This window comes from Balaenoptera ricei, chromosome 10 (assembly GCF_028023285.1).
Source record: "Balaenoptera ricei isolate mBalRic1 chromosome 10, mBalRic1.hap2, whole genome shotgun sequence".
In the NCBI taxonomy this organism is placed as follows: Eukaryota; Metazoa; Chordata; class Mammalia; order Artiodactyla; family Balaenopteridae; genus Balaenoptera; species Balaenoptera ricei.
The window spans coordinates 60,632,683-60,658,540 of record NC_082648.1 but is presented as its reverse complement, the minus strand read 5'-3'; the positions used below and the strand labels follow the sequence as shown (position 1 = coordinate 60,658,540).

Genomic DNA, 25,858 nt, shown 5'->3' with positions numbered 1-25,858 from the left:
TTCTTATTCTAAATGAAATTGTCCCTCTACTCTTCCTTTCCCCCTTCACCACTTGGCTGGCTTTTTCTCAGCTTTCAAGACTCAGCACAAAGTTTCTCTCCTCTGACAAATCTTAGTTTTATCTATATAGACTATGAATTTCTGAAAAGTGAGGACCCTGTCATATTCCTTGTAAATGTTAGTTTGAATGATGGAATTAATCAATCATCATTTAATGGAAGGGGCAATAAAACTGCTTTCTTGTCACTACTTTTAAGAAAGAAATTAGATCACCCACTAGGATCTACCTACATTCACATCCATGAAGTCCTACCTCATTCCTTCTCCTCCTCTCTTTGGACACACGGGCGCGCGCGCGCGCGCACACACACACGCGCGCGCGCACACACACACACACACACACACACACACACTCACACCGCCTGGCAAGGTTGAATCCCAGTTTGTAGCTGTTCAGAATAAGACTAGTAAGCAAAACATTCCTCTCTGATCAAGAGTATAAACTGTAGGGATCAAAGGCTGAAACCAAAACATTTCAAGAGAAATTTGAAAGACACAGAAAAGTTCCAAAATGTGGAGTCTAAGGCTGGAGCTTAGGTTTGAGAATTAAATAACAGGACTTATGTTGTGGAGGTTTTAAAATACATCTACAAATAATTTGATGCTCCTTTCTCCAAACAGTGGAGACGATTTCTCCTCCCCTTGCGTATGGGCTGGAGTGAGTCCCTTCTAATGAATAAAATGTGGCTGATGTGATCAGCATATGATCAAGCCACAAAAGGCATTACAACTTCCTCCCTCAGTAACTATCTCTGTCTCTTCCCTTCTCTTTCTCTCTTTCTTTCTTTCTCTCTGTCTCTCTCTCTCTCTCTTCTGAAGGAAGCCTGTTGCCAACAGCCACATGACTGATCCATCTTGGGAGAACTTTCCCAAACCTGAAGACATCTACGGGCCCAGCCCACATCTTAACGCCAACCACAGGAAAGTCCCTAAGCCAAAACCACTCACCTAAGCTGCTCCCAAATCTCCAAACACAGAAACTATGAGATAATAAATGTTTATTGTTTTAAGCCACTAAATTTTGGAATTACTTGTTACGCAGTAATAGATAGCCAATATACGTGAGATACAATCCCTAGAGTAGAGGTTACAAATTGGAAGCTTAGCTCCTAATTCAGTCTACAAATATATTTTCCTCAGCTTGTAATGGTAGATTTCTTTTTAAGAGCCAACATTTTAAAATCATTAAATTTCGCTTAGAAATCTAGATTTCCAGCCTCTCCCAAAATTTTGGAGATCCAGCCACACAAAGGCCCACATTCCCACCTGGCAGGCTTCTGCTGTAGAAGAGGCATGCTCTCCTGAGTTCACCGCAGTCCCCACTCAACCCTACTCATCCCCACACTGACACCAACAGCATGGCTTTTGCACTGCTATTGCTCTTTTAGTAGAAAAATATTTCTCAGTTCCTGTATCTCTATCAAAATTAGGAAACAAAAGGTATACTGAAAGGGCTTTGCATCTTAAGAAATCTAGGAGAACACTTGTTTCTTGGTGGGAGTGAAGAATATTCCTACATGCCTAATACGCCATCAATGTGTGTCTGTGTCAAATACACACAATTTAGGATCCTATATTTTCTTCCTCCAGTACCTTTGCTCATTGAGGCTAACACACTGGACCCTGTAGGTAGGTGAGTTTGCTAAACCTGCTCTTTCTTACTCGGGGCTCCTTGAAATGGGGCTAGGATGAGGCATATGAGCTTGCTAGATCTGGCTTTTCAGCAGCTTAAAGGTAGCCGCCAACATTACACCTTTCCTCTCATACTGCTTGTTTTGAGAAGAACCTTGCTGAGACTATAGTATTTATTAAATCTTTTTCTGGTTTTTCACTTATAATAATTGTTTAGCATGAGCTGCTTATTGCTGGTTCAAATTGTGTCTGACCAAACCCATACTGACTAATCAGAAATAATCCCGAGTACAACCTCTACTTTACCATAAATGCATAATTTTCATTATTACAAATGTTTCTAGGAAATAAACATTGAACTAGAACAAGAGTTGGCAAATTGCAGCACACAGGCCAAACCTGGCCCACCGCCAGCTTTTATAAATAAAGTTTTATCGGAATACAGCCACACTTATTCATTCATGTACTGTCTGTGGCTGCTTTTACACCACAGTGGCTGAGCTAAGTAGTTATGACAGAGACCTCATGACCTGCAAGCCTCAAATATCTACAATCTAGCCAATCCCTGAATGAGAAGGATAAAATACAAAGATTTTGACAGTTAATAGGCCAAGAACACATTGTGCTTCAAAGGAACACACATGGGGAAAAGTAAACACGCCATGCCCTCTCCAGAATGTTTGCCTTATCACTCACAGTCAGTAACTCTAAAACTTTCTTTACCTTACAAATGGACATAAACAGAATGGGTTTTTAGGTTGAAAATGAACTCACTGTGGCTAGTTTCTGAACGTCTTCATCTGATGCTCCCAGAGATGCCAGGCCTATTTCTTGTGAAAACTGAGCAAACTTAGGATCCGCAAGTAGAGGGACATGTCCCAAGAGTTCGTGACATGTGTCTCTGAAAAGAAAAACATCACAGAGAAATGTTAGACAAGTTAAGCTATCACTGGCAGAACAAGACCTAAAATTCTAATTATAACCTTGTTACCGTAATTAATGTTACCAAATTTCACCAATCCTAAGGTTTTTTATCAACTCTGAAATCCAGATACATCTTACAACCATGGCATCTTAAATTATATGATATACGATATGTTAACAAAATAATAGCAACTACTATTTTCAAGAGCGTATCATATGCCAAACATGTGTTAAGTGTTTTATTACATGCACTGTCTCTTTGAATACTCAAGAGAAACTTGAATTAAAGTAACTTATTGGTGCAATGTTCTATAGACCAGGGGTGTGCAAACTACAGCTGCAGGTCAAATCTGGCCTACTGCCTGTTTCTGTAAATAAAGTTTTATTGGAACGCAGCCATGCCCATTCATTAATGTATTGTCTATGGCTCCTTTTGCCTAAAACGGCGGAGTTAAGTAGTTGTGACTGAGACCATATGGCCCACAAAGCCTAAAACATTTACTAGCTGGACCTTTACTGAAAAAGCTTGTCGATTCTTGCTACAGATAGTGATAAAGCCAAAACTTGAATCCAGCTTATCATGATTTCTAAACTCTTGCTCTCAACCCTTAAGTTACACTGCATCCCATGTTACACTTTGCAGGGCACTGGGAAACAGCAGAAGATCCTATTGTCATCAACAGATGTCTTTTCCCGTGGACCATTTATCTGTCTACAACACAAGCAACTCTTTTGAGCCTTCACACTAGAAGACCCTCCCAGTCCCCTGCTTTGGCTAGCCTGAACTAGGTAATAATAGAAGTTTACATCCTCTCTCATTTGCCTGTGCTTCCACTTGGAGCCAGAGACCAGGCAAAGGCAGGTATGTGTCACAATGAAGCAAGGCGGATGCCTTCCTGAGTCATTGCCATGAATCACAAACCGTTTCCTGATACCAAGCTATCCTGGAATATATGACTCACTGGAAATGAATCAAAAGGCAACAATATTTTATTTTCTTGACAAAAACTAATGAGCCAGGTAGTAATTGAAAGATGTTTCCTAATTTCACCTGGGCTCCTCGTAAGTGTATCACTTCAAATAGATGCTATAACATAAATGCCAGGTACTACCACCAATATCACAAGTATAAAGTAAGTTGGATGGTCATGAGGCTGAAGCAGGGGAATGGTGGTCAAGGGCAGATGATGGGTGCCAACATAAGACATATGGCATTACTTGGTCAAAAAGTTCTGTTCCCACAGCTCAAACCACATGCCCAACCCTGGCCAGCCACTTCCCAGACACATCAGGTTGAAAAAGCAGCCAACTGAGAATACGTGGACATGATACTGAAGGAAACTCCAAATTCATTCTCTATCAACTGGGTGCCAACAGCCTCCTTTTTGTACAGAAACTGAATTTGTGGAAAAGCATATGTGGTGGTTACTCTCCAGTCATACTCCTTAAGGTGGTGAATCAGACTCATTGGATTTTAGGGAATAAGGAGAATTTAAATGTTATCAGAGTCCCTCATTTTACCTATGAAGAAATTAAAGACAGATGGAGGAAAAAAAGAAAGCTAACATAGTGCCTTCCCTGGTGGCACAGTGGTTAAGAATCCGCCTGCCAATGCAGGGGACATGGGTTCAAGCCCTGGTCCAGGAAGATCCCACATGCCACGGAGCAACTAAACCCGTGCGCCACAACTACTGAGCCTGCGCTCTAGAGCCTTCGAGCCACAGCTACTGAAGCCTGCGTGCATAGACCCCATGCTCTGCAACAAGAGAAGCCACCGCTCGCCGCAACTAGAGAAAACCCGTGCACAGCAACGAAGACCCAACGCAGCCAAAAATAAATAAATAAATAAATTTATTAAAAGAATAAAAAAAAGAAAGCTAACATATACTGAGCTCCTATTATATGCTGGGTACTGGGCTAAATGTTTTCATATCCCATTAGTAATTTCATCTTCACTTACAAAGAAGTCTTATTATACCCATTTGATAAACGGGGAAACTAACATTCAGTAAATTTAAGCATTTTTTTCCCAAGGACACGCTGTTAATAAGAGACAGAGACAAGATTTGAAATCAGATTCCTCTGACTCAAAGCTATGCTCCTTCTGTTCTATTAACTTACAAGGTGGAGTAAACGAGAAGGGCTGGGCGGGGCACAGCTTCAGTTGTGGGGAAAGTTTAACCAAGCTGGTTAGCACAGGTAAAAATGTAGCCAGTGTGTCCTAAGTCTCTTTTCCTGCCACTCAGTCCTCAACCCTCCAGATTACCCGAGGAGCCTTTTTAAAAATACCAATCACTGGGCGCTACATAAGAGCAATGCAGTCAGACTCTCTGGGACAGACCTGAGCAGCTACATTGTTTTGAAAGCTCGCAGGGTGATCATAAGACACAGGCAGGGTGGAGACGCCCTGGCATAACAGGTGATGCTTGGAACACCCTGAACAGGCTTCAAGCAACTAGTACTTAAAACTAAAGCTAAATGTGATTATGTAATTTTGAGCTGCCCAAATTTAATGCCACTAAAATTACATCATACAAACATACATACATACTGAGGAACAATGAAAGGTGGTAAGGAAAGTTCACTAGGTAGCAAGTTACTCCTCCACATGCACTTGACTCAGAGATCAGTTAAAGGTGTTTGATTCAGCATACTTCTACGCTGAGAGTGGACCCTGTAGACTCACTCCTGTGATCAGTTTTTTAAAGGTCACGCAGTCTGCACCAGTGTTGGAATTGAGAGGCCCACCATGGATAAATCTGAGTACCCCCATTGTAGCTTATGATGTAAATACTAAAACACCCTTACTGAACCAGGCAGAAAATATGACAACAATAATTTCAAAATTAGACCAGATGTCAAACTCCAGGGAAATACTAAAGATGGTGAGTATTAGCTCATGGTATGAATAAATAAATTAAACAGTAGCTAAAAGAACAACTATTGTGGCCAACATGTATTGAATGCTTCCTATGGGTCAGGCAGGGTGCTGCGTGCTTCCTAATGTGAGAATGGGATAGGTCATGGTTACAGTGGTGGATTCTTGTTGCAAAACTGGGTTTACTTTTGAGCTTGTTAAATACTTGAAGAAGACAGTCTTCTACCTGCCTAAGTACCAATGGAGTCCAAAGGCTTATAGGTAGAAGGGAAAGTGAAAAGTTGGCAGTTAAAAAGGAAAGAAGAAGGAAAATACGAGAGATCCAAAGGCTTTAAGGAGTCAATTCTTTGTGGTAGAAAAGGAACTATCACCTGAGATTTAAGTTAAGGTGTAATTATCAGAAACCTATAACTCACAGCCAACTTAAGAACCTTTAATAGCATTACAAGGTAATCCAACCATACATAGAAGATAAATTATAAATTTGAAAGAAAAAAATCATACAGCACAGCAGAATAAGTTATATTGTTTCATTAAGAATGAAAACCTGAAGCAAGAAGTCTAACAGAATTACTAATGGAATGCTGGGGATGCCTTTGCCCTATTCTAAGTAGAAATGATTGCGCTAGTTTGTACCTTCTTTGCCGCTCTGTCTCCACGTAGAGACCCTAAGAAGGAACTGCTGTTCAGATCTCTGAGCAAGTAGAGATGCAGTTCGTACAGTAACCCCACTTCTCATTGAGTCAAGGCTCAAGCACCTATATTTCAAGACCATAAATAAGGTTATTATCTTTTATGACTTTGGTGGAACATTCTCAGAAATAAACACCGGATTGTTCTCATCCCAGTGTCTTTGGCTAAGACACGTGGTATGGACAAAGGAAACTGAAGTGCCTGGAAACTCTTCAAACAACAAAGAAAGATGTTTAATGTTGCTAACTAAAGCAATTAATTAACTTTGAAAAGTTGACATTTTTTTTTTGTTTCTTTGAGACCAAAGGACTTGGAAGCTGGGTTGACTAGCTTTCAGGGGCTGAAAGAGGTTCCAGACTGTTGCGAATCTGCAGGAGAAGACTGAGCCTCCTCTCCAAACTTTGTATCAATTAATTTCCCTGGGACTGAAGTCATGCTGTCTCACACCGCTTCACAAAGTGCAATAGTTATTATGTCCTGCCTGTAAAGTAGTTCACGATCCCTTTGCTGGTGTTTCATCCACAGCTGGAACCCTGAATATCTAATTATGAACAGGTTTCCCATGTGAGTCCACAACTACTGCCTTATCTCACCAGATCTCTCTTAAAAGATTCAATTATTTGGCTATAATTGCACCTGTCAGCACACGCTGCCTCCAATCTCCATCCACATCGGCAAACTTTTCTCTTTTTAACTCACATCCCTTTGATGCATTTTCGCCTGAATAATGCTTCTCAGTGCCCTTTTCACAGAAGCACTCTGTTCACTGGAAATGTAGGACCTTTCAAAACTGTTAACACTGTAAAACATCATGTCTCCTTTTGAAAAAAAAAAAAATAGAAAAAGAAAAGCTAGAGCTGATAACAGACACTAAACTTTTTGCTGCTCTAAATTGGAATCTTCTCTGATAAGCCCTGTTAGGAGGATTCTAAAGCTTACAAAGGGACCTGGGCAAAATGCCTCCAGGGAATTCTTAAATCATTCTAAGGAAGCTGCAATCACTTTGCTGCTGGGAAAAGAAGGGTCCTAGTTGTTAAATTCAAATTCAAAATGGGTCTGGCATTCTTCTCCTCTTTATCAGTTTTCAAAGCTGACTCGTCCTGCTTCGTGTTGAACAACTTTTTATTTTTGCTGTAAATTAAAGCTTTTAAGAAGCAGTGAGTGGGCATGCAGCATTTGCTTCCCATCCCAAATCAGCACATCTGTCTTTGAAACCCTATTTCTATAGGTTTTGTTTGTTCTAAATATCACAGAAGCCAACACTTTAGCTAAATCATGAAGAGAAGAAAAGGAAGATGGGGTTGGGGGATGGGGGGTGGAGGTTGCACTGATGAAAAGAAACAGGAGGAGGAGCTGGAAGCCAAAACAGGGTATTTTTTCAGCTTTCACACAACCTTCGATGGGTAAGTGCAAGTAATCTGGGATAACACACCGGGACACATTGAAAAGGGGGTGACTTGGTTTGTTTTCACTTCACTGAGGAGATAATAACAGGAATTAATTTGGTATTGGGGCAATTGTTTTCAGTGCTTGTTTTAGAGCCATATACAGAGTTTCTTTAGATTTAAAATAGCATACTGTAAAATCTGGCCGATAAGATCAGATTTTAGGCCGATAAGATTTTAGGCCGTTCTGATGATCACTCCGCCTTATGTCCCTGTCAGGTTATAGATAAATACATATGTGGCCCTCTTTTTATGAAGCCAAGCACTTGGATATTGCCCTGGTGGAAATCTTCTTTCCTTTTTTCCCCCTAGGAATCATAAGGAAGGCCATCAATGTTACTCTTCTTCAGTACAACTCTATTAAGACCAGCAGAAGATATTACACTTATTTTTTTTGGAATTTAGTTCAAGAAGCATTTTTGTGTACCTATTATATGCCAAGTGCTATGTTAGGAACTGAGACTTAAAAGTAAATAAGACATAATCCTAGAATAACCCTGAGCAAAAGTTACCTCATGGTTCCATAAAAGAGCAAACGGCAAGTACTAACTTTCCTGATCTAGTGAAAGAAATAGTTTCCAGTTCTTACAAGTACCACAAAAGGGCTTCAAGGGAAACTGTCCATAGGTCTCCAGTTCCCCATCATCTCAGGTATTTCTCATCTCTTGAATAAATAAGAGATTTTTTTAACTCTTTCCCTGTGTGCTCCTCCTCCCCAAATTTTCACTAGATATTAAGGAGGTAATATAACATAAGGGTTATAAGAACTGTATATTGTCAGGAGTCAGCCCTAAGTCCATGTTACACATTCCTGTGTAGGCAAGTTACTTAGAGCAGTGATGTGCAATAGGGCTTCCTGCAATGATGGAAATATTCTGTATCTGCATCGTCCAATATGGTAAGCCACTTGGTTCAGGCGATTACTGAACATCTTAAATGTGACCAGCACTACTGAGGAACTAAATTTATGGTTTTATTTCATTTTACTTAATAAATTTAAATAGTCACATGTCTACCATATTGGACAGCACGGATGTATTGTTTTTTCATCTGTAAACTAGAGATTATAAGGGTCCTTATCTCATGGAGTTCTTAAACAATGTCGTAAGATAATACATTAGAAACATAAATTCCCAACAAGTTAGGTATTATTGCACATTAAATTATACTTACACCTAAGTCTATTGTACTTCAGGAGGTTTTGCCCTTTTGGAAGATATTTTATCACTTAAATAAGCAGCAGTAAGTTTCTCCAGGACACAGGTCATGCCATGTTCATCTTTGGGTTCCTGGTGCTTAGGAAAGCCTGGTACATAATAGATGTTCAGTAACTGCTTTCTGAACTCAACAGAATAAAACAGAGATGGTGGGGTTCTACTGTACCATATAGAGGTAAATCTAAATAAATCCCAAGCATAGTTTTCCTAATTTCCAGTGTAGCATAAGGGCTTGGACGAGACCTTGGTTTTGGTATTTTCTAGTTGTGTGTCCATAGGGAAATGACCTGACTTCATTGATCTTTGGAACTGCCATCTGTAAAATGGTGACAATCCTGCCTACCTCGTAGCCATGAGTGGAATGACGTCAGCCGAACAGAGCACATGTGGGAAATGTCAGAAAGGACATTTCTCCTTCTCTCCTGTGGTGGCTTCTCTACCTGTCAATAGATATAATTCTCGACACGGTGGTGAAGAGGTACAACCAGTGGTTACCTCTTCCTTGCCTAAAATTCAGTCATTTTGAATTTCTTCTGAACTTGCAATTTTAAAAAGCAAATATTCCTAAAATAATTTTTTTCCCAGGTCACCCCCGTCTTCCACACCTGAAGGTACATAAATGAGCTTCTCCCCGACGACATGGCACTGAGGGACTATGAATTGTGACTCAGGTGTGGGTGCTTATGAGTGCTAATTGTGGGTGACAGGCACCACACGAGGAAGGCAAACCTTGGCGAGGGTGGAGCGGTGGGAAAAAAAGGAATCCTGCTTTGAATCTGCTAAAATATATACATACACAAGCTGAAAGCTGTATCCCAAGTCACTACCATGAACAGCCTAAGAGAACAACAGGGCTGTAGCAGGCACTTAGGTACAAATTTGGTTTCAAAATGCACAGGTTTTAAATAATGTATAGGGTTGTGTGCGGGGGTTTTTATAGAATGTCTATTGTTAGAGTGCTTGGAGCTTTGGAGACAAAAGGCTCCCATAAAAAGTCCTAGGGGTTATTTTTGCTTTGAGGCACCTCACAAAACTAGACACAGTATTAGGATTGAAAACTTGGGAGTCCAGGTCTAGGAACGCGGGCCTTGTAACTAAGGCTGCTCTGGAATGTTACAAGGCACCTCAGCCTCCACGTGAATTTAAGAGGTGGCAAGGAAGAGTAGACCTATTTGGTATTTATATAAAGCCTTTTTCTCTGCAAAGATCAAAGCATTATTTCATCAGCCCTCACACAGGGAGGTTAAGTGGCTTACCAACAGTCACACTGAGAGCTGATGGTGGGGCCTGGAGTTTGGGCATGCGGTCCATAGGGCCTTCTGCCTGAGGATGCAGACAGAAGGAGGCATCACTGCTCTGTAGTGAGGCACTTTCCCCTTCTTTTTCTCAGTGAAATAAAAGATGCCTCCTCTTGATAAAGGGGCAGACTAACGGTGGCCCTGTGAAGATCAAAGGAGACAGCGGGCTTCTAACAAAGCCTGGTAGTTGGACCGAACACTGGATGGGACAGCACAGCACTAGACCATCCAATAAGCACATCCAGTACTTAGGGTTCTGGCAAAGCAGGGCCACCAAATTAAAGAAAGAAAGTGTCACTCTCAATTATCTTACATAAAATTTATAATTGGAAAATCAAGAAAGAAGCTATTCAACTTCAGCACATATACAAGTTTTGACTTTTCCTCTATAGTGTTACTTTTTAATATAGAATAGTGGTTAATCCAACAGATGCTGGCACTACTCCCTGAGTTCAAATCCTGACTCCCCTATTTATCAGCTGTGTGACCTTGAGCAAGTTAATTAACCTTTCTGTGTCTCAATTTCCTCATCCATAAATTCAGAATAATAATAGTAACTCACAACTCAGAGGGTTGTCGTGATTATTGAGTTCATCCACATACAACACTTAAAATAGTGCCTGCACATATTGATATATACATGTTGGCTATTTGTAGTAAAAAAATATATTATTATTGCTTCTGCTGCTGTTGTTGTTGTTGAACTTATCTATGTTGGAGAATGGAAGGGGTGAAAATATTCTCGGCTTAGGGCCTCTAACGTCTTAACTGACCCTGGGTGTAGCCCAAACCAAGTTTCTCCCGAGGGAGACAATGGCTGCTAAGCTTGGAGTGTGAGCTCCGGGATAAAACTCAGGAAAGGGAGGCCAGATGGGATCAGCTTTCTGAGAACATGTCATTTTCTGAGAATCGCTGGTACGATGCTGCTCTGCTCTCCTGAACAGCAAAATGATGACAGAACCATGGAGGAAGCCAGTTGGCTGGGCAGGAAGCTTGGCACTGCGCTTGGCAGGGATGAGGGTGATCTGTGGGAAAGAGCAAGTTTAAGCTAAACCAGAGCTCATAGGAATGAAGGTTAAACTCTATAAAACCCTGGCTTATCTTCCTGCCTCTTCAGTAAGACCTTGCCCAGATGTGACTTCAGCAAGGCCCAATATTAAAAACACCCATCACGGTCAGGGCTTAAAGCAGACAAGTTCACAGACCCAGAATCCCTCAGACGGCAGCAAGGAGGGAAAGTCACAGAAGGAAAGGTCCTATCTTCCCTCTCATTACAGACCTAGTGAAAGGCATCTCTTTGATCAAGAGAGGGGCAGTCAATGTTTCTTATAAATTTGAAAGCCTGTGTCTTCACCTGCTGGTATTGTTATTTAACAAATAATGTCAGCATTAATGACTGACCCACAGGAAAAGGAAATGAATGACATCTGCCAGTTTTAGAGAGGGTTCTGTTCTAATAAGCAAGGGCTAAGCATAAAATTCACTTGCTTAGCTTAGAAATAGATGAAAACTAAAGTTAGAAATAATTCACTTTTATTTTTCTTGTAAAAGTGGAACACAGCAGCAATGATAAGAAAAATCACCTGACTGCAAAACCTTTTTTAAACTTTAAAACAGTTATATTTAAAAATAACATTAATTGCCCCTAAAGTGTCCAACTGTGACAAGAAAGATTTTCCTTAACGCAGATGCATTTAGTTGCATTATGGCAGTAAACAGTGCAATAAGAGTTAATGGTGCCATGACTTTTTTCCTAGTGGTGAAAGTTTGCTCTCTGATTTGAAAAGTGACACAGCGGGAAAGAGCAGAAGAAGATAGACCCGCATCAGTCTGTACTGAATCCTCAATCATCCCAATGCAGCCCTGAATCCGAAACTCCCTGACTGAATAAGCTTATGCTATGCTGTGCAAAGGATATTTCTGTTACTAGTATATTAAGCACAACATCTGAAAAACAAAACAGAAGGCATATTTTTAAATGTTTTCATTAAAACATTTTTTTAAAGGGATTTCTGGTGCAAAACTGCACTATTACTTTGGCAATAGCTCTACTGGAAAGACAGATATTGTACTGGCTTGACCTCCAAGAACTGATGTTGAAGAATGTATGTTTATATTGAAAATGCCCGGTTGCTTCCCCCTGAGCAGAGGACAAGGGGTGAGAGGGTTGTGCTGTGGATGTGTGTTTCAACACTGCTCTGGGCAATGTTTTATGTTACAAAGGTACAGAACCTTGAGGCATCTGGCCGCCTCTGGTCTTCATTCAGAAATCTAGATGGGATGGGTGGGTTTGGGCTATATTGGAGAGAACAAGACTGGATTATAATACCTTAGAAAATAGGACCTTCTTGCCTTACCCTCCTTCATTTCCAAGACCTCTGTCAGTCCACACAGCTTCTGAAGAAAAGCATGAGATTTGGCCCCAGGAAAATATGGTTTTATTAAACCTTATTTCTTATTAAAGAGCTCTGCATTTCTAAGATACCACTGGCCGTCAGGACTACAGATAAAATTGGAAATCATATACACAAGTACATGTGCACATGCAAATTCAGTGAGCAAGTATTTAACCTCCACCTTGCACAAAACACGTTCAAGAAGTCTGTTGAAACTACGAAGCACAGAGACCACAGATCCCCTAGAAGGAAGTGTCCGGGGAAGAAAAGCCAAACGAACTAAAGAGGAACTGGGAGTGGGCGGGTAGGATGCTACGACAGCTGAAAATCCAAAGTGCCCTCTGAACACCAGAAGGCTGACATCAGAGACGAGACCAGACCAGACAAGACCAAGGAGTGAGGGAAAGATACCTCCCTCCAACTCTCTTCTCCCTGCAGTGTGCCCAAGACCAGTTTAGGAAACACACTGGATCTCCACCGCCCCTCTCCAGCAAGAATCTTCTAGAGGCAAGTCCAGAGATGTTCCTACCACTGTTCTGGTCCGCTGTCCTCCCCCTGATTTCAGACATGCACAGCACGCCCACACGCAGGACAGTCCTGCAGGGACCTGCACCACTGCTTGCCAATTTCAGAGCGTATCTTCTTGACGTCACATTTAAGAAGTTCAAATAAAACTCAGAACACATCACAGACTGACACTGTTTTTTAAGAGAGGGCAATGAGCTTTCCTACCTTTAAGGTGAGACTATATTCAGGGTTTGTTACCCAAAGGGGGAAAATGTCTTCTTAGCACCCTGTGAAGTGCAGTTGGGTCTCTCTCTTTTTCTTTCCTTCCCTCTGTCTCTCTCTCTCTCTCTCTCTCTCTTATTTTCATAAGGGGGAGGTGGGGACAAGCTTCACATTTCTTTTCCCTCCTCTCCTTCAGCTTCACAGTGAACAACCATTTTTTTCTTTTGAAATGATCTTCATTCCCAAAGCAAAACAGATGAGCAAAATAGGTTGCCCCTCCTGGGTGTGATGTGGAGAGAAGACTATTCTGGTCCAAGTGACCTATCCTCCCAGTCTCAACTGGTGTCTAAAATTCCACCATTAATGGTTCATGACTTTGCCTGAAGACACTGAATATATTAAAATGCCTTATTGATGGAGGGGTGTCCAGCAGCAGCTCTTGAAATCAAAGTAAAGCTGCAGGAAGGAGTGGAGGGCTGCAACCCTGCAGATGGAGGTGCTACCACCACACAGGGTGCAGCTGGGGCTTCCCCTGTTCCCTTCACTCCACAGATCTCAGACTGAGCCTGGAACTCTGCGCATGTCTCAAACCCGGCACCTTCTGGTGGCAGTGGCATTCACGGCTTCAGCCCACTGTGGACTCAGTTTTTACTTTATATGCCAGGTTTGGGGATCCACTCCAACCTCAGTCTGGATCTTCTTGTTCCTGTATTGCCTTTGTCAGCTGGCCTTGAGTTAATTACAGTCTGATGAAGGAGACTGACACATGAACAAATAATTACCATGCAGTGTTGTGTTAAAATAGAAGGAAGGAAAAGTATTACAGGAATATCTAGCTCTGCCTGGGAAAGTCTTCACAGAAAAGGTTGCTACTGAGCTTTAATCCTGAGAATTAAAATGATTTCACAAGAGTCATTCCAGGCCAAATGAACCACCTGCGTTGGCTCATGCCTGTGCAAAGGCATGAACCAACAGGCTCACGGGGACGGTGAGAAGTCCAGTACGGCTGGAGCATAAGGTTTTGGAGGGGGGTAGAAAGAGAGACAGAAGATGTGATTTGATGACATAAAACATTTTTAATTTTTTCCTTGTATGTAACAGGGAACCAACAGAGGTCAAACAAGGGAATGCTACAGCCAGATTGGTGTTTTAGAACGGAAACAAAGTCTACAGATTGCTTCTAAGAGAAAAATAATTGTCAGACAGAGCAACAATGACCTGCCAAATTTCTTCTTCTCAAACAGTGGTTCTCACTGGGGAAGATGTTGCCCCCTGGGGACATTTGGCAGTTTCTGGAGACATCTTTGGTTGTCACATCTGGCACGGGTGGGAGTGTACTGTTGACATCTAGCAGGTAGAGGCCAGGGATGCCGCTAAACATCCTACCACAACAAAGCATTATTTGGCTCAAAATATCAATAGCGCCAAGGTTGAGAAACCCTGTTCTAAAAGATAAAGTGGCCAGAGGGTGCAATATGACACAGAACACAGTGGACTTCCCAGAGAAGCAAAGAGGAGAGCAGGAGACTGGGGGATTGTCTTCTCAAATTTTTGTTCTGCCACTATTCGCATGCCAGGTGATGCTCGCACACCCACGTAACGTAGAGCTCTGTCTCTTTCCCTGTCATTCCACTGAGTGAGAGGGATGCTCTTATTGGAATAACCTTGAATTTGACCCAATTGACTTTTTTTTAAAAGAAATCATTTGTAAACTTCAATACTCGATTAGTGACAAAGTTGCTTGCGATCACAGCTAATCAAAATAAGTAGCTATGCGACAACAGTGTGCAGGATCCCTGCCTCAGGCAGTGCTCCAGGGAGAAAGAGCCTCGCTTCTAGCAGAATCGGTGACCTTTCAATCCAGGTAGAAACACATGGAAAAGCAACCCTTCCCACCAAGAAAATCAGGAGTCACTGATTCTCCAGGACTTTCTCTACTGTCCTCCAGGCCAGAACCTCCCCAGGGAAGCAACCCAATCTGCCACTGCTTTTTTAAATTCAAGCCCCAGTACCTGACCAGTTTTAAAATGTAAAATGGTAAAACAACCTATGTTTAACACCCAATATGTGTTGAGAGCTAGGCTATCAAAATACATTCTTCCCACAGTGAAGAGGAAAATAACAAAATTCTTTTTTCAGATACTGTATTTTCACTGCTTTCACTCTCATTTCTAGCTGCCTCTTCAGGGCCCGTCTCTGTCTCATTAGTGCTGCCTCAACTACAACAGTTCAGCAATTAGAAGCAGTTACTTGGAAGCAGAGTACAAGCACAAAACACAGGAGCCAAGCTGAACTTCACAAATTGGAGAAGCTGCCCTCTTGGTTCTCAATTGAGGAAATGGGACTGCATTTCAAAGACAATGCCTGCCAAAGTGCTTGGGCAGGAAACAGCACTCCCGATCTAGTCTTTCATAGATTCAAACTACAGCATGTGGCTGGGAAGAGACTTGGGACTTTGTTATACATAAGGATTAAAGGGACCTTTACAGAGAATTGTGTCTGCACAATGTATATCTGGAAGGACGCAGTGGAAACTGGTAGCAGTGGTTGCCCCTGGGGAGGATGCAGCAGGTGTCAAGGGAGCAGAGGAGGGAAAAAAGTCACTGTTCAGAGTGTGCCCTTTCGTAAGCTTTGAATGCTGAATCATGTGCATGTGTTACCTACTCATAAAATCATAAGAATAATTTAAGAAACAAATGAATGACATAAAACCCACAAAAAGGAGCCTGCCAAAACAACCCCAAGGTAGTGAATCCCGAGTTTCCATGCTCTGACTTAGCTTCCTCTTGTCTGTGTGGTCAGGAGTCATGGAAGAAGAAATCACTCAGATCGACAGCAGGAGCTCTAATTCACTTCTGAACTCTCAGCCCTTATTTCCAACTACCAGGCGCTTCTCCAACTGGAGGTCCCACCCGTGGGCCCCTCAAAGACAGGATGCTCCAAACACAAATCCTCCTCTTTTCTCCCTCTTTTATTCCCTCTTGCCTCCAAGCCTAATCCCCCTCCAATATTTTCAATTATTATTAGAAAAAACTACCCATTCAGCTTCCCAATCTATTGATAAAAACCTTAGCATTGTCTTAGGGACCCTCTCATCTCCTGGCCCTCATTATAGTCACCAAATACTGTTAATTCCATCTTGATGATGTTTTTCCGAGGTGACCTCTCGTCCTATCCCACTGATGGCTTATAAACTGTATTCCTTCACTGGAACGGGAGCTCCTGCTGGTTTTCCAGCTAGTTCAGTCTCCATACTTCCCAGTGCCCACCCTCATCATCTTTCTCAAAGACGATTATCTTATCATGCTTAGGGACCTTGGACAGCTCCCTGCCGCCTACAGAATTAAGCCCAAAGGTCCTGTTTTGACAAATGACTGTTTTCATTGTGGACAGAAGAGTCATTTCATCCCTAACACATACCTATGCTCTGGCCACTCTAAAGTAACAAGCCTTGCTCATTTATGCCTCTTTTATGCCTCCACATCTTTGTACTGGTTGTTTTCCTTGACTTGAAAGCTTTCCCCTCCCTCCCCACTCAGCTTTACCCAAAAAAAGAAATTCCAACCCACCCTTCTAGATCCCCACTCACTTTTCACTTTCTCTGAAATGCCTTTCGGGACTGTTCCCTCCCCTTTGCTACTCTGATACTCTGCACACACACACCCTTACAGCCCTAAACACATTCTTTTGTAATTATTTATGTTTCTATCTCCCCGGCCAGAATGAGAGAGGCTTTAAAAAAACAGCTGCTACATTTTATTCATCTTTGAATCCGCTGCACCTCCCTGCTAGCATTGCACATAAATGTTTGCTGAATGAATTGGTTGAAAGTACGTTGGTAAAAATGTAACACATTATTCCTCCAATTTTATAGACCTCTGTGGCTAAAATCTCATTTCTTTGCCCTCTCTCTCTGCATACACTGTGGCAGCTACCGCGGGTCTCAGGAGGACCAGTTATTCAAAGGCAACTAACAAAGTGCCTGCTATTTGTAAACCCTCTGGGCTAGATTTAGAGATTGCCTTTCTTAGCTCTGACAGCTCTCCTTTGAGCATTCATCCACTCTAAGAAGCATTTCTCTCCCAAATGTCTGGAGTCCTATAAGTAACCTTTGTTTACCCTGAAAACACTTTCAGGGATGCTGAAAGGAGCTAAAAAAAGAAAAAAAAACAATGTAGTGACCCTGCAGGGACCCAGCTGGTCAGTGAACCTCTGTCCCCTAGGAAGGGGAGGGGGCTTCGGAGACTCAGCTCTAATCCCCGCCCACTTCTGTCACCATCAGCTACTTTACTGCTCTCTGCTCCCCTGAAGACCTTGGCAGCCCATTAATCACAAGACTATTCAGGTAAAACAGCATCATAAGCAAAGTGATAAACTCGGTGGCCTAAGGACAGTGGTCTTTAGGGTTCCTGGACCCAATTTACTCTCAAGTAAAGTGAGCCCTGACCACTTTCCAATGTGGCGGTCTCCATCCAGCCCAGCTTTCCAGTGTGGGTACTCACGGTTCCGGGGTGTAGAGGGGGTCCGAGCCATGGCGGATGTATTGAGTACAGTGGAACACTCTGTAGGCCAGTCCTGCCAGAAAGTCTCGAGGACTCAGGTATCCAGCCACTGGTCTCACGGTGAAGCCAGACCTTTCTAAAGAGGAAACAGAAAGAGTCAACTAAATATTAACCCGACAGGACTTGATGGTCCAAGCAGGGCTTCCTATTATTTATAAGGCTGTTCTAGAAACAAAGTAATCAAGGTCCTAAAACTCTTGACAACTGAATGACATACACTGTTAACAGCTATCGTGTTTGTGGCTTCGGATGACTAAAATACACTCACGAATGATGGTTTCCAGGGGAATAAGACGTTCATTAAAATGGAAAGAAAGGCAAAAAAAACCTTAAGGATTTAAATTCAGAGGCCAAATTAGGATAAGAAAGCTCAAATACGCAGGAGAAGATTACAATCTAAAGTGATGTAAACTAAATTTTTGGTGGTGAGCACAAGGTAGTGTACATAGAAGTAGAAATATAAGGTTGTACATGTGAAACTTATATAATATTCTAAACCAATGTGACCTCAGTAAGAAATAATTTTTTTAAAATACATCAGATGCAAAAGACTACACATTTTGTGATTCTATTTATATGATGTCCAGAGGAGGAATATCTATAGATAGGAAGCAAATCAGTGGTTGCCCAGGGCTAGGGGTAAGAACAAGGACTGACCATAAAGGGGCAAAAGAAAACTTTTTGCAGTGATGGAAATGTTGTAAAACTGAATTGCTGTGATGGTTACACAACTCTATAAATTTACTAGCATCCCTGAATTGTACAGTTACAGTGGGTAAATTTTATGTTATGTAAACTATACCTCAATGAAGCTGCTAAAAAATATAAATAAATAAATAAATAAATAAATAAATAAAGTGATGCTTACTACAGATTACCTGATATCTTTCTAAAGACACACCTAGATAGGGATTCTTTCTGCGTGTACGTGGTCAGTGAACACAGAGCTAATTCACCCCCTTGACTAGCATCCTGGAATCAGTTCACACGACAGCTTTCTATTGTCAAAACCACCTAACCCCTTCATTCCACATTGCAATATCCCATTTCTTTGATATTATGAAAACAATTATATTAATTACCGCAGTTTGAAAAGGTACGCTAAAGCTCTGCATGCTTTGCTGGTTTATGGTAAGAGGAAAAAAACAAAATAAGCAGAATACAATAAAATCTATGAAATCAGCCTAGACTGCTAACCCAGTTAAGGACTGCTTAATACTTCCTGCTCATGAAGGCCCAGAAAATTTCAACAGGAGGGGTTCTTCTTCTGATGCCAGCACTGTAAAGGCTCCCATTCTGAAAACCTCAGCTCATTAGAAAAGCATCTCAGAATGGTTAGAAATGGTTTTGAAAGATAAAAAGCAATTAAGCATATAAAACAAGTCCACCCTGGGATTCTGGGTACCTACAAGGAAATAACCCTGTTCTCAGGCCTCCTCAGACCTGTAATTCTAACAGTGTTCAGTTTATTCCAAAAGTTCTCAGGTGGATTGATTGTTCTCCACTGAAAATCAAAAAGATAAGTGTATTTTTTTTTCTTTTTGAATTTTATGTCAACAAAGTCAGTATCCCACATGTGGGGTACAGGGGAAGCATCCTTTAGTTTAATAGTTACGTATTTTATTTTCTTATAAATTTAAAAATATATGTATCTATCACATCAAGAAATTTGAATTTGTGACTACCATTGCTTAAAAAGTTTCCTTTTAAAAATAAATTTGGTATTTTAAAAGTGAGCCAATTAAAAGAAATAAAAATACACACATTTACATTGTGCTTGCTGTGTACCAATGAATGATGCAAACTGAGTGCCCAGTACCCAGTTCATCAAAGGTGTGAAAGTCAATAACAATAATAGTAGTAATAGTAACTAAAACTCTGCTATGCTTAATGTGTGTCAAGCAATAACTTTAGGGCTTTAGGGTATATCAATTAGTTTCCCCTCCCAACCTTGTAAGGTAGATAAAATTATTATCTGTTTGCAGAGAGGAAACTGAGGCACAGAGAAGTTAAGGTAATTCATCTATCTAAGGTCACACAGCCAGGAACCGGCAGAGCCATGCATGACCCAACCCCAGGCATTCTGCATCCAGAATCTGTACTGTACTATACTGCCCCTCATAAAAATATTAAGTTGGGTGACAGATATGGCAAAACTTATGAGATGGTAATCTAATTCCTGGGGTTTGAGAAACAAAGCAGTAAAAAGCATCCCCACATAGGAATAATCAAGACCATGGTAAATATATAATACGCACATAACTCCATGGGAAACAAAGAGGGACATGCCAGAGGCAGGGCCGTTAGGGAGAATATAATCTAGTTAAGCAACGGCATAAGGCATTATGCATTTAGGCGGTAATTAAATGACACTGATCAATGGTCCTCAATCTCTTTCTCTCGGTAACAAATATCATGGGTGACATCCACGCATGGGGCCCTCCCATCACGCTAAGTGTGGTTCTCAGTGGACCAGCTGTCAGGCCATGCCTACCTCTCTCCTGATACACACATGAGCTAGGATGAAACTGTGGTGGCTCTTATGATGAGGATTCATAAAGAAGGCAGGACTTGCTCTGAGCCTTGAAGAACAGGTAGAATCTGAGCAGGTGAAGGAATGACTTTTGTAGCAAGGCACAGAGCCTAAGCAGTGGTATGAAGACCCACAGCTAGAACAGAGGGTTTGTGTGGTGCAGTCATAGCAGCAGACGCACTTGGAAAGCTCAGTCAGGGCCGTGAGTTGAGGCTGAGCAGTTCAGAACTTGCGCGTACAAACCAGAGGCCAGCAAACTATGGTCTGTAGTCCAGATCCGGGTTGCCGCCTGTTTGTGTACACCTGTGAGCTAAGAATAGTTTTTACATTTTTTTTGGCCACGCCGCACGGCTTGTGGGATCTCAGTTCCCCGACCAGGGATTTCATCCAGGGCCGTGGCAATGAAAGCCCGGAATCCTAACTACTAGGTCACCAGGGAACTCCCTTTACATTTTTTAATGGTCACATTTAAAGGGTTATAATAAGTACCTACCTAATAGCCCCGATTTTGCCTCTTGGCCCACAAAGTCTAAAATATTTACTATCTATCTGGCCTTTTACAAAAAAATAAATAGTTTGCCAACCCCAGTAAAATCAAAGGGGAGCCGCTGATAGCTTCTGAGCAGAGATGTCAGGAACGAAGAAATGCTTTAGGAAGCTTCATCTGGAAACAGTGGGCAGGTGAGTAGAGGGGAGAAGAAACAGGTGTCCATGCAGTGATGGGGACCTCAATGTGGATGGTAGCAGCGGAATGGAAAGAAAAGGACAGGTTCACGATGGGTCACAAAGCTAGAAGTGGCAATACCTGGAGACTGGGGTAAGTTCAGTCCTAATTAGGTCCTCCTAATAAGCCCCTACCCTAATGCCCTGAACCTGGGAATATGTTCCTTTAGATGGCAAAATGGACTTTACAGATGTCATTAAGTTAAGGATCTTGAGCTGGGGAGATCATCCTAGATTATCTAGGTGGGGCCGATATAATCACAAGCATTCTTTTAAGAGGGAGGCAGGAGGGTCAGAGTCAGAGGACATGTGACAATGGAAGCAAAGGCTGGAGTGAGGTAAGGAAGGGGCCACGAGGCAAGGCATGTGGGTAGACTCTAGAAGCTGAAAAGGCAAGGGAACAGAAGCCTTCAGAAAGAACACAGCCTTGCCAACTCCTTGATTTTAGACTTCTAATCTCCAGAACTGTAAGATAATACATTCATGTTAAGTCACTAAGTTTGCGGTAATGTGTTACAGCTGAATAAGAAGCTTATACAAAGGCTGATTAAGTGTGGCAGTGAGGGGAGCGGGGTAGGACTTCAGAGGAGGAGTGTAACCGAGCAGAACCCTATGAGGGGGGCCTCCCTGGTGGTGCAGTGGTTAAGAATCCGCCTGCCAATGCAGGGGACACGGGTTCCAGCCCTGGAACCGGGAAGATCCCACATGCCGTGGAGCAACTAAGCCCGTGCGCCACAACTACTGAGCCTGCGCTCCAGAGCCCGCGAGCCACAACTCCTGAAGCCCGTGCACCTAGAGCCCGTGCTCCGCAACAAGAGAAGCCACCGCAGTGAGAAGCCCGCGCGCCGCAAAGAAGAGTAGTCCCCGCTCACGGCAACTAGAGAAAAGCCCACGCGCAGCAACGAAGACCCAACACAGCCAAAAATAAATTAATTAATTTAATTAAATTTTTAAAAAAGAATAAATTTAATCAGAAGTGAGAAAATGCAGAAAGAAAGGAAGACAGTCAAGCAAGACAAAATAATAATACTTTAGCCATTAAACAAAGTCAAGGACCTTTAGTTCTTCCTCACGGACTATATAGATAATATTCTGAGCCACGTCCTTTGAGCTGTTTTGCAGATACTGAAACCCACACCAGGTGGAAGAAGTTAACTGTATGCTGCCCACAAGCACGTAGACCCCAGACCGGCTGGAGCCAGAAGGTCGTTGATTCTGGCTCCCAATTACCTCCCCACCAGCCAGTCAGAAGAACGTCCATGAGCTGACCACGCCCTGCTCCTTGAACACTGTAAGACTCCTCACTACCCCCTCCAGGGTGGACACACAGTCTTGAGGGCATTAGCCCTCTGTGGCCCCCTTTACCTGGCAAAGCAATAAAGCTATTCTTTTCTACTTCACCCCAAACTCTGTCTCCGCATTTCTATTCGGCACCAGTGAACAGAGGCCGAGTTTCGGCACCAGGAATCCTTAGAGCCTGATGAGTCTAGAGAACCTATCATCGCTGATAGAAACAGGGAAGACGGGGTAGGAAGGGGGTTCCAGGGAAAGAGGTGGGCGGCAAGGCTTTAGCTTTTAGAACTGCTGTGCCTGAAATGGGGACGAGAGAGAAAAGAGTAGAACCCGAGGACTTCCCTGCAGTGAAGGACACAGAAGGAAGTGCGGCCACTGTAAAACTTCACCTCCACCCCCATCCCCACAAGAGCCTGAAGTTTTCCCAGTTGCTGTCCCAGGAGGGTCAGCGAGGAGAGTGACCACACAGAGAAGGTGGACGCTAGGGGACTCTGCTTCGCCTCGCTCCCTGCTCTCACGCCAGCAATACCGTTCCGGGCACGATTTATACTTTACAGTAGCGATCTGATTAACTGACTGACCTCCTCCCCAGAGGAAAGCCACTATGCTCAACATTATCCGTGATATTCCTTCATCCAGCACATCATTCTTAGCAAAGCAAATACAGAGCTACCTTTGAGATCATTCCACGCCTATGTAGCCCAACAGAGTCGTTCCTGGATCAGAAAAAGCTCAAAGCTGAACTTGCAAATGTCGGTTGGGGTTCGCTGTATAAAACATCCCACCAGAGAGACCTCACCAAGGCCCTGGGCTGGGTGAAAAGCTGAGTCCATCTCCCCGCCCAGAGGCCCTGCTCTGCTTCCCACAGGTGGCCCAGGTAACTGTTGGTGCAGCGCTCCTCTTTTTAAATCAAAGGGAGCTCTTATTTGGAAAAAGGGCGATTGCTGCCAGGTGTGTCCTTAGACGGCCCATGAGGATGTTGGGTAGGAAGAGAGAGCCCGTGTGAAGCTTACCTTTCAGGAAAACCGAGACGTCTTCAAGTTGGGGCACGTTGTCCTCCCTGTAGCCACAGTATTTAGTCAGCAGAGGGAAGTTTTTCAAATACTCCCGGCAAGCATGAGTAGGATAGAGTTTGGAGAGCTCTCGGAACACAACGCCCCAAGTTTTAGTTTCTTCCTCTGTGTACTCCACTCTGGGGATGGGCTGACCACTAGGCAGGAGAGAAGAGAAATGAATGAATCTAGCTCTGGGTCACTGGGCTAAGTGTTTTCTCACCTTCATACCTATGTGAGTCAGATTCCTGTAAAGTGGGACACCTGAGTGTCCGAAAGGATCCCACTAAGTATTATTTTTTGAAGAAAATGCTAACCTTCTAATTTTGTGTCTGTGTTTAAACTTTCATATAAATGATTTAAGTTACGTCTTCACACATCCTTATGGACATTTGATAAGATTTTTGCTCTGACACTGGGATCAGTAACAAGTTAAGAGTTCTGGGTTGGAAGGAACTGGTTTAGGTCCAAAGCCGTGCTCTGAGAACCTTTTCTGCAATCACCTGACAACAGTAATAAATGGATGTTGTCTTTTGAAAATAAAGTTGCCTGTGGGTCCTCTTTGTCCTTTGTAGGAAACTCACCCCAATCTCCTAGTGTAATTTTGAGGTTATTTATTCAGTGAGAGAAATGTCTGGGAAATACTAAAAGCCTATGCCAAACTTAAAAGTGAGAGTTTTGCCAACTGCAAAATAGGAACATTTATTATACATCATGCTGAGAGGTGTACACATTAAGCCCTGTCAGTTAGGAGAGAGGTCAGCAAACTTTTTCCATAAAGGTCTAAAAAGTAAATATTTTAAGCTTGTGTGCCATACAGTCTCTATCAAAACTGCCCAGGTCTGCCACTATATCTTGAAAACAGCTACAGATAATATGTAAACACATGAACATAGCTATGTTCTAATAAAACTTGCATTACAAAAACAGACCAGATTCAGCCTGTAAGTCATAGGGAGCCGATGCCTGGTTTGGAATATTGAGAGGCAGCCCTGGACCGGGGTGGTCAGGGCTCTTCCTTGGAGAAGGCACAACTTAAGCCGAGACTTGTTGGCCAGGTAGGATCTGCAGGTGCCCTGACAGAAAGAAAGGTGAGTTTAAAAATGCTCTTCTAACAGCAGCCAGCAGCCATGAGCAGGGACCATAGCTCCTGAGGCCACGTGAGGTCAGGAGAAAGGAGAGATTATGGACACGTGCTTTTTGCAAACTGTGGCTTGAAGAGCCAGAATCTGAATTTAGCCTCTGATTAAGAAACCTATCCTGAAAGTGAAAACTTCTCATGACCTGCTCAACAGTTACCTGCAGCAGTCCCCCACTGCCCTCCCTGGCCACTTGTCACAGATTCTGCCCCTGCAGTCAGCAAAGACCCACACAACATATGGAAGTCCAATATATACACATAAACCTAGGGATTCTGCCCCTGTGAGCTATGTAATCCAGTAACCCAGCCTGCACAAGCAGCAACTGGCCCTCAGGGCTGCTGCAGCCTCGGGCACCTTCAGCAAGCTGGGGTCATTCAGAAGCGCCCCCTTAGGTAGAAAAAAGGGCAGGAGGACAGTAAGAAGAGCAGACTCATAAGCAGAGCCCTGTCCCCAGCTCTCTGCATACTTCAAAGTATTCTTACCAAAATCTTTTCTGTTGAAGGTTCAGGTCCAAATGTGATTCCTACTGCCTCAAATTATTTTTACTGAAAAAAATTAACTGCAGTACATGAGGGATGAGGGAACAACACACACTGAAGAAAAAAAACAGAAATTAACATTTATTTTCTCTGAGTACCAAGACTAGGGCTTATGACAAACCAAATTAGAACAAGATTAACCTTGTTTAAATATGACTCTTGATAACAAATAAAAAACTACAACCTGACAAATATTTGCTGAGAAGATCAAGACTGCTAAGGCTTAGCCTCTGTGATGAATTTAGAAGAAAGCTTGAAATGGAAAGATAAAAATAGAAAGGATGTAAGGAAATAAAAACATGAACGGTCTGCCTCGGGTACCAGAAAAGTCAACAAAATCAATCTGAGTCGGGGAAGCCAATAAAGCTGATAAGGGCTGTGCACAATCAGAAGGTGGAAAGCGATGAGGCTGAAACAATAAATGAAATACCGAGAAGCCATTTGAAAAGAATCATTAGGTCAAACTTTTCCCTTCGATATCAGTCTGCAAACATGCAGCGTTTCAAAGGGGAACTGACTGTAGCCAACAGGAAGCTGCAGAAGAAAGCCAAGTGTGGGTCTGGGTAGGAAGAAGGAGTTATACAGACCTTCCTCCACTTACAATGGGGTTACCTTGTGATGAACCCAATGTAAGTTGAAAATATCATCAGTCGAAAATGCCTTCAATACACCTAACCTACCAAACATCATGGCTCAGCCTAGCCTACCTTAAACGTACCCAGAACACTTACATTAGCCTACA

General features: G+C 42.6%; 1 protein-coding gene across 1 annotated transcript in view; it reads right to left on the bottom strand.

Moving 5' to 3' along the window:
• Positions 1-25,858, bottom strand: part of TPH2 (tryptophan hydroxylase 2) — an 86,485-nt gene that overhangs the window by 33,765 nt on the left and 26,862 nt on the right. Inside the window, exons 6-8 of the mRNA XM_059936535.1 lie at positions 23,397-23,593; positions 17,775-17,910; positions 2,467-2,593 (exon numbers count right to left, since the gene is read on the bottom strand). Coding sequence (XP_059792518.1) covers positions 2,467-2,593; positions 17,775-17,910; positions 23,397-23,593 — 460 coding nt within the window. The remainder of the gene's footprint in view (positions 1-2,466; positions 2,594-17,774; positions 17,911-23,396; positions 23,594-25,858) is intronic.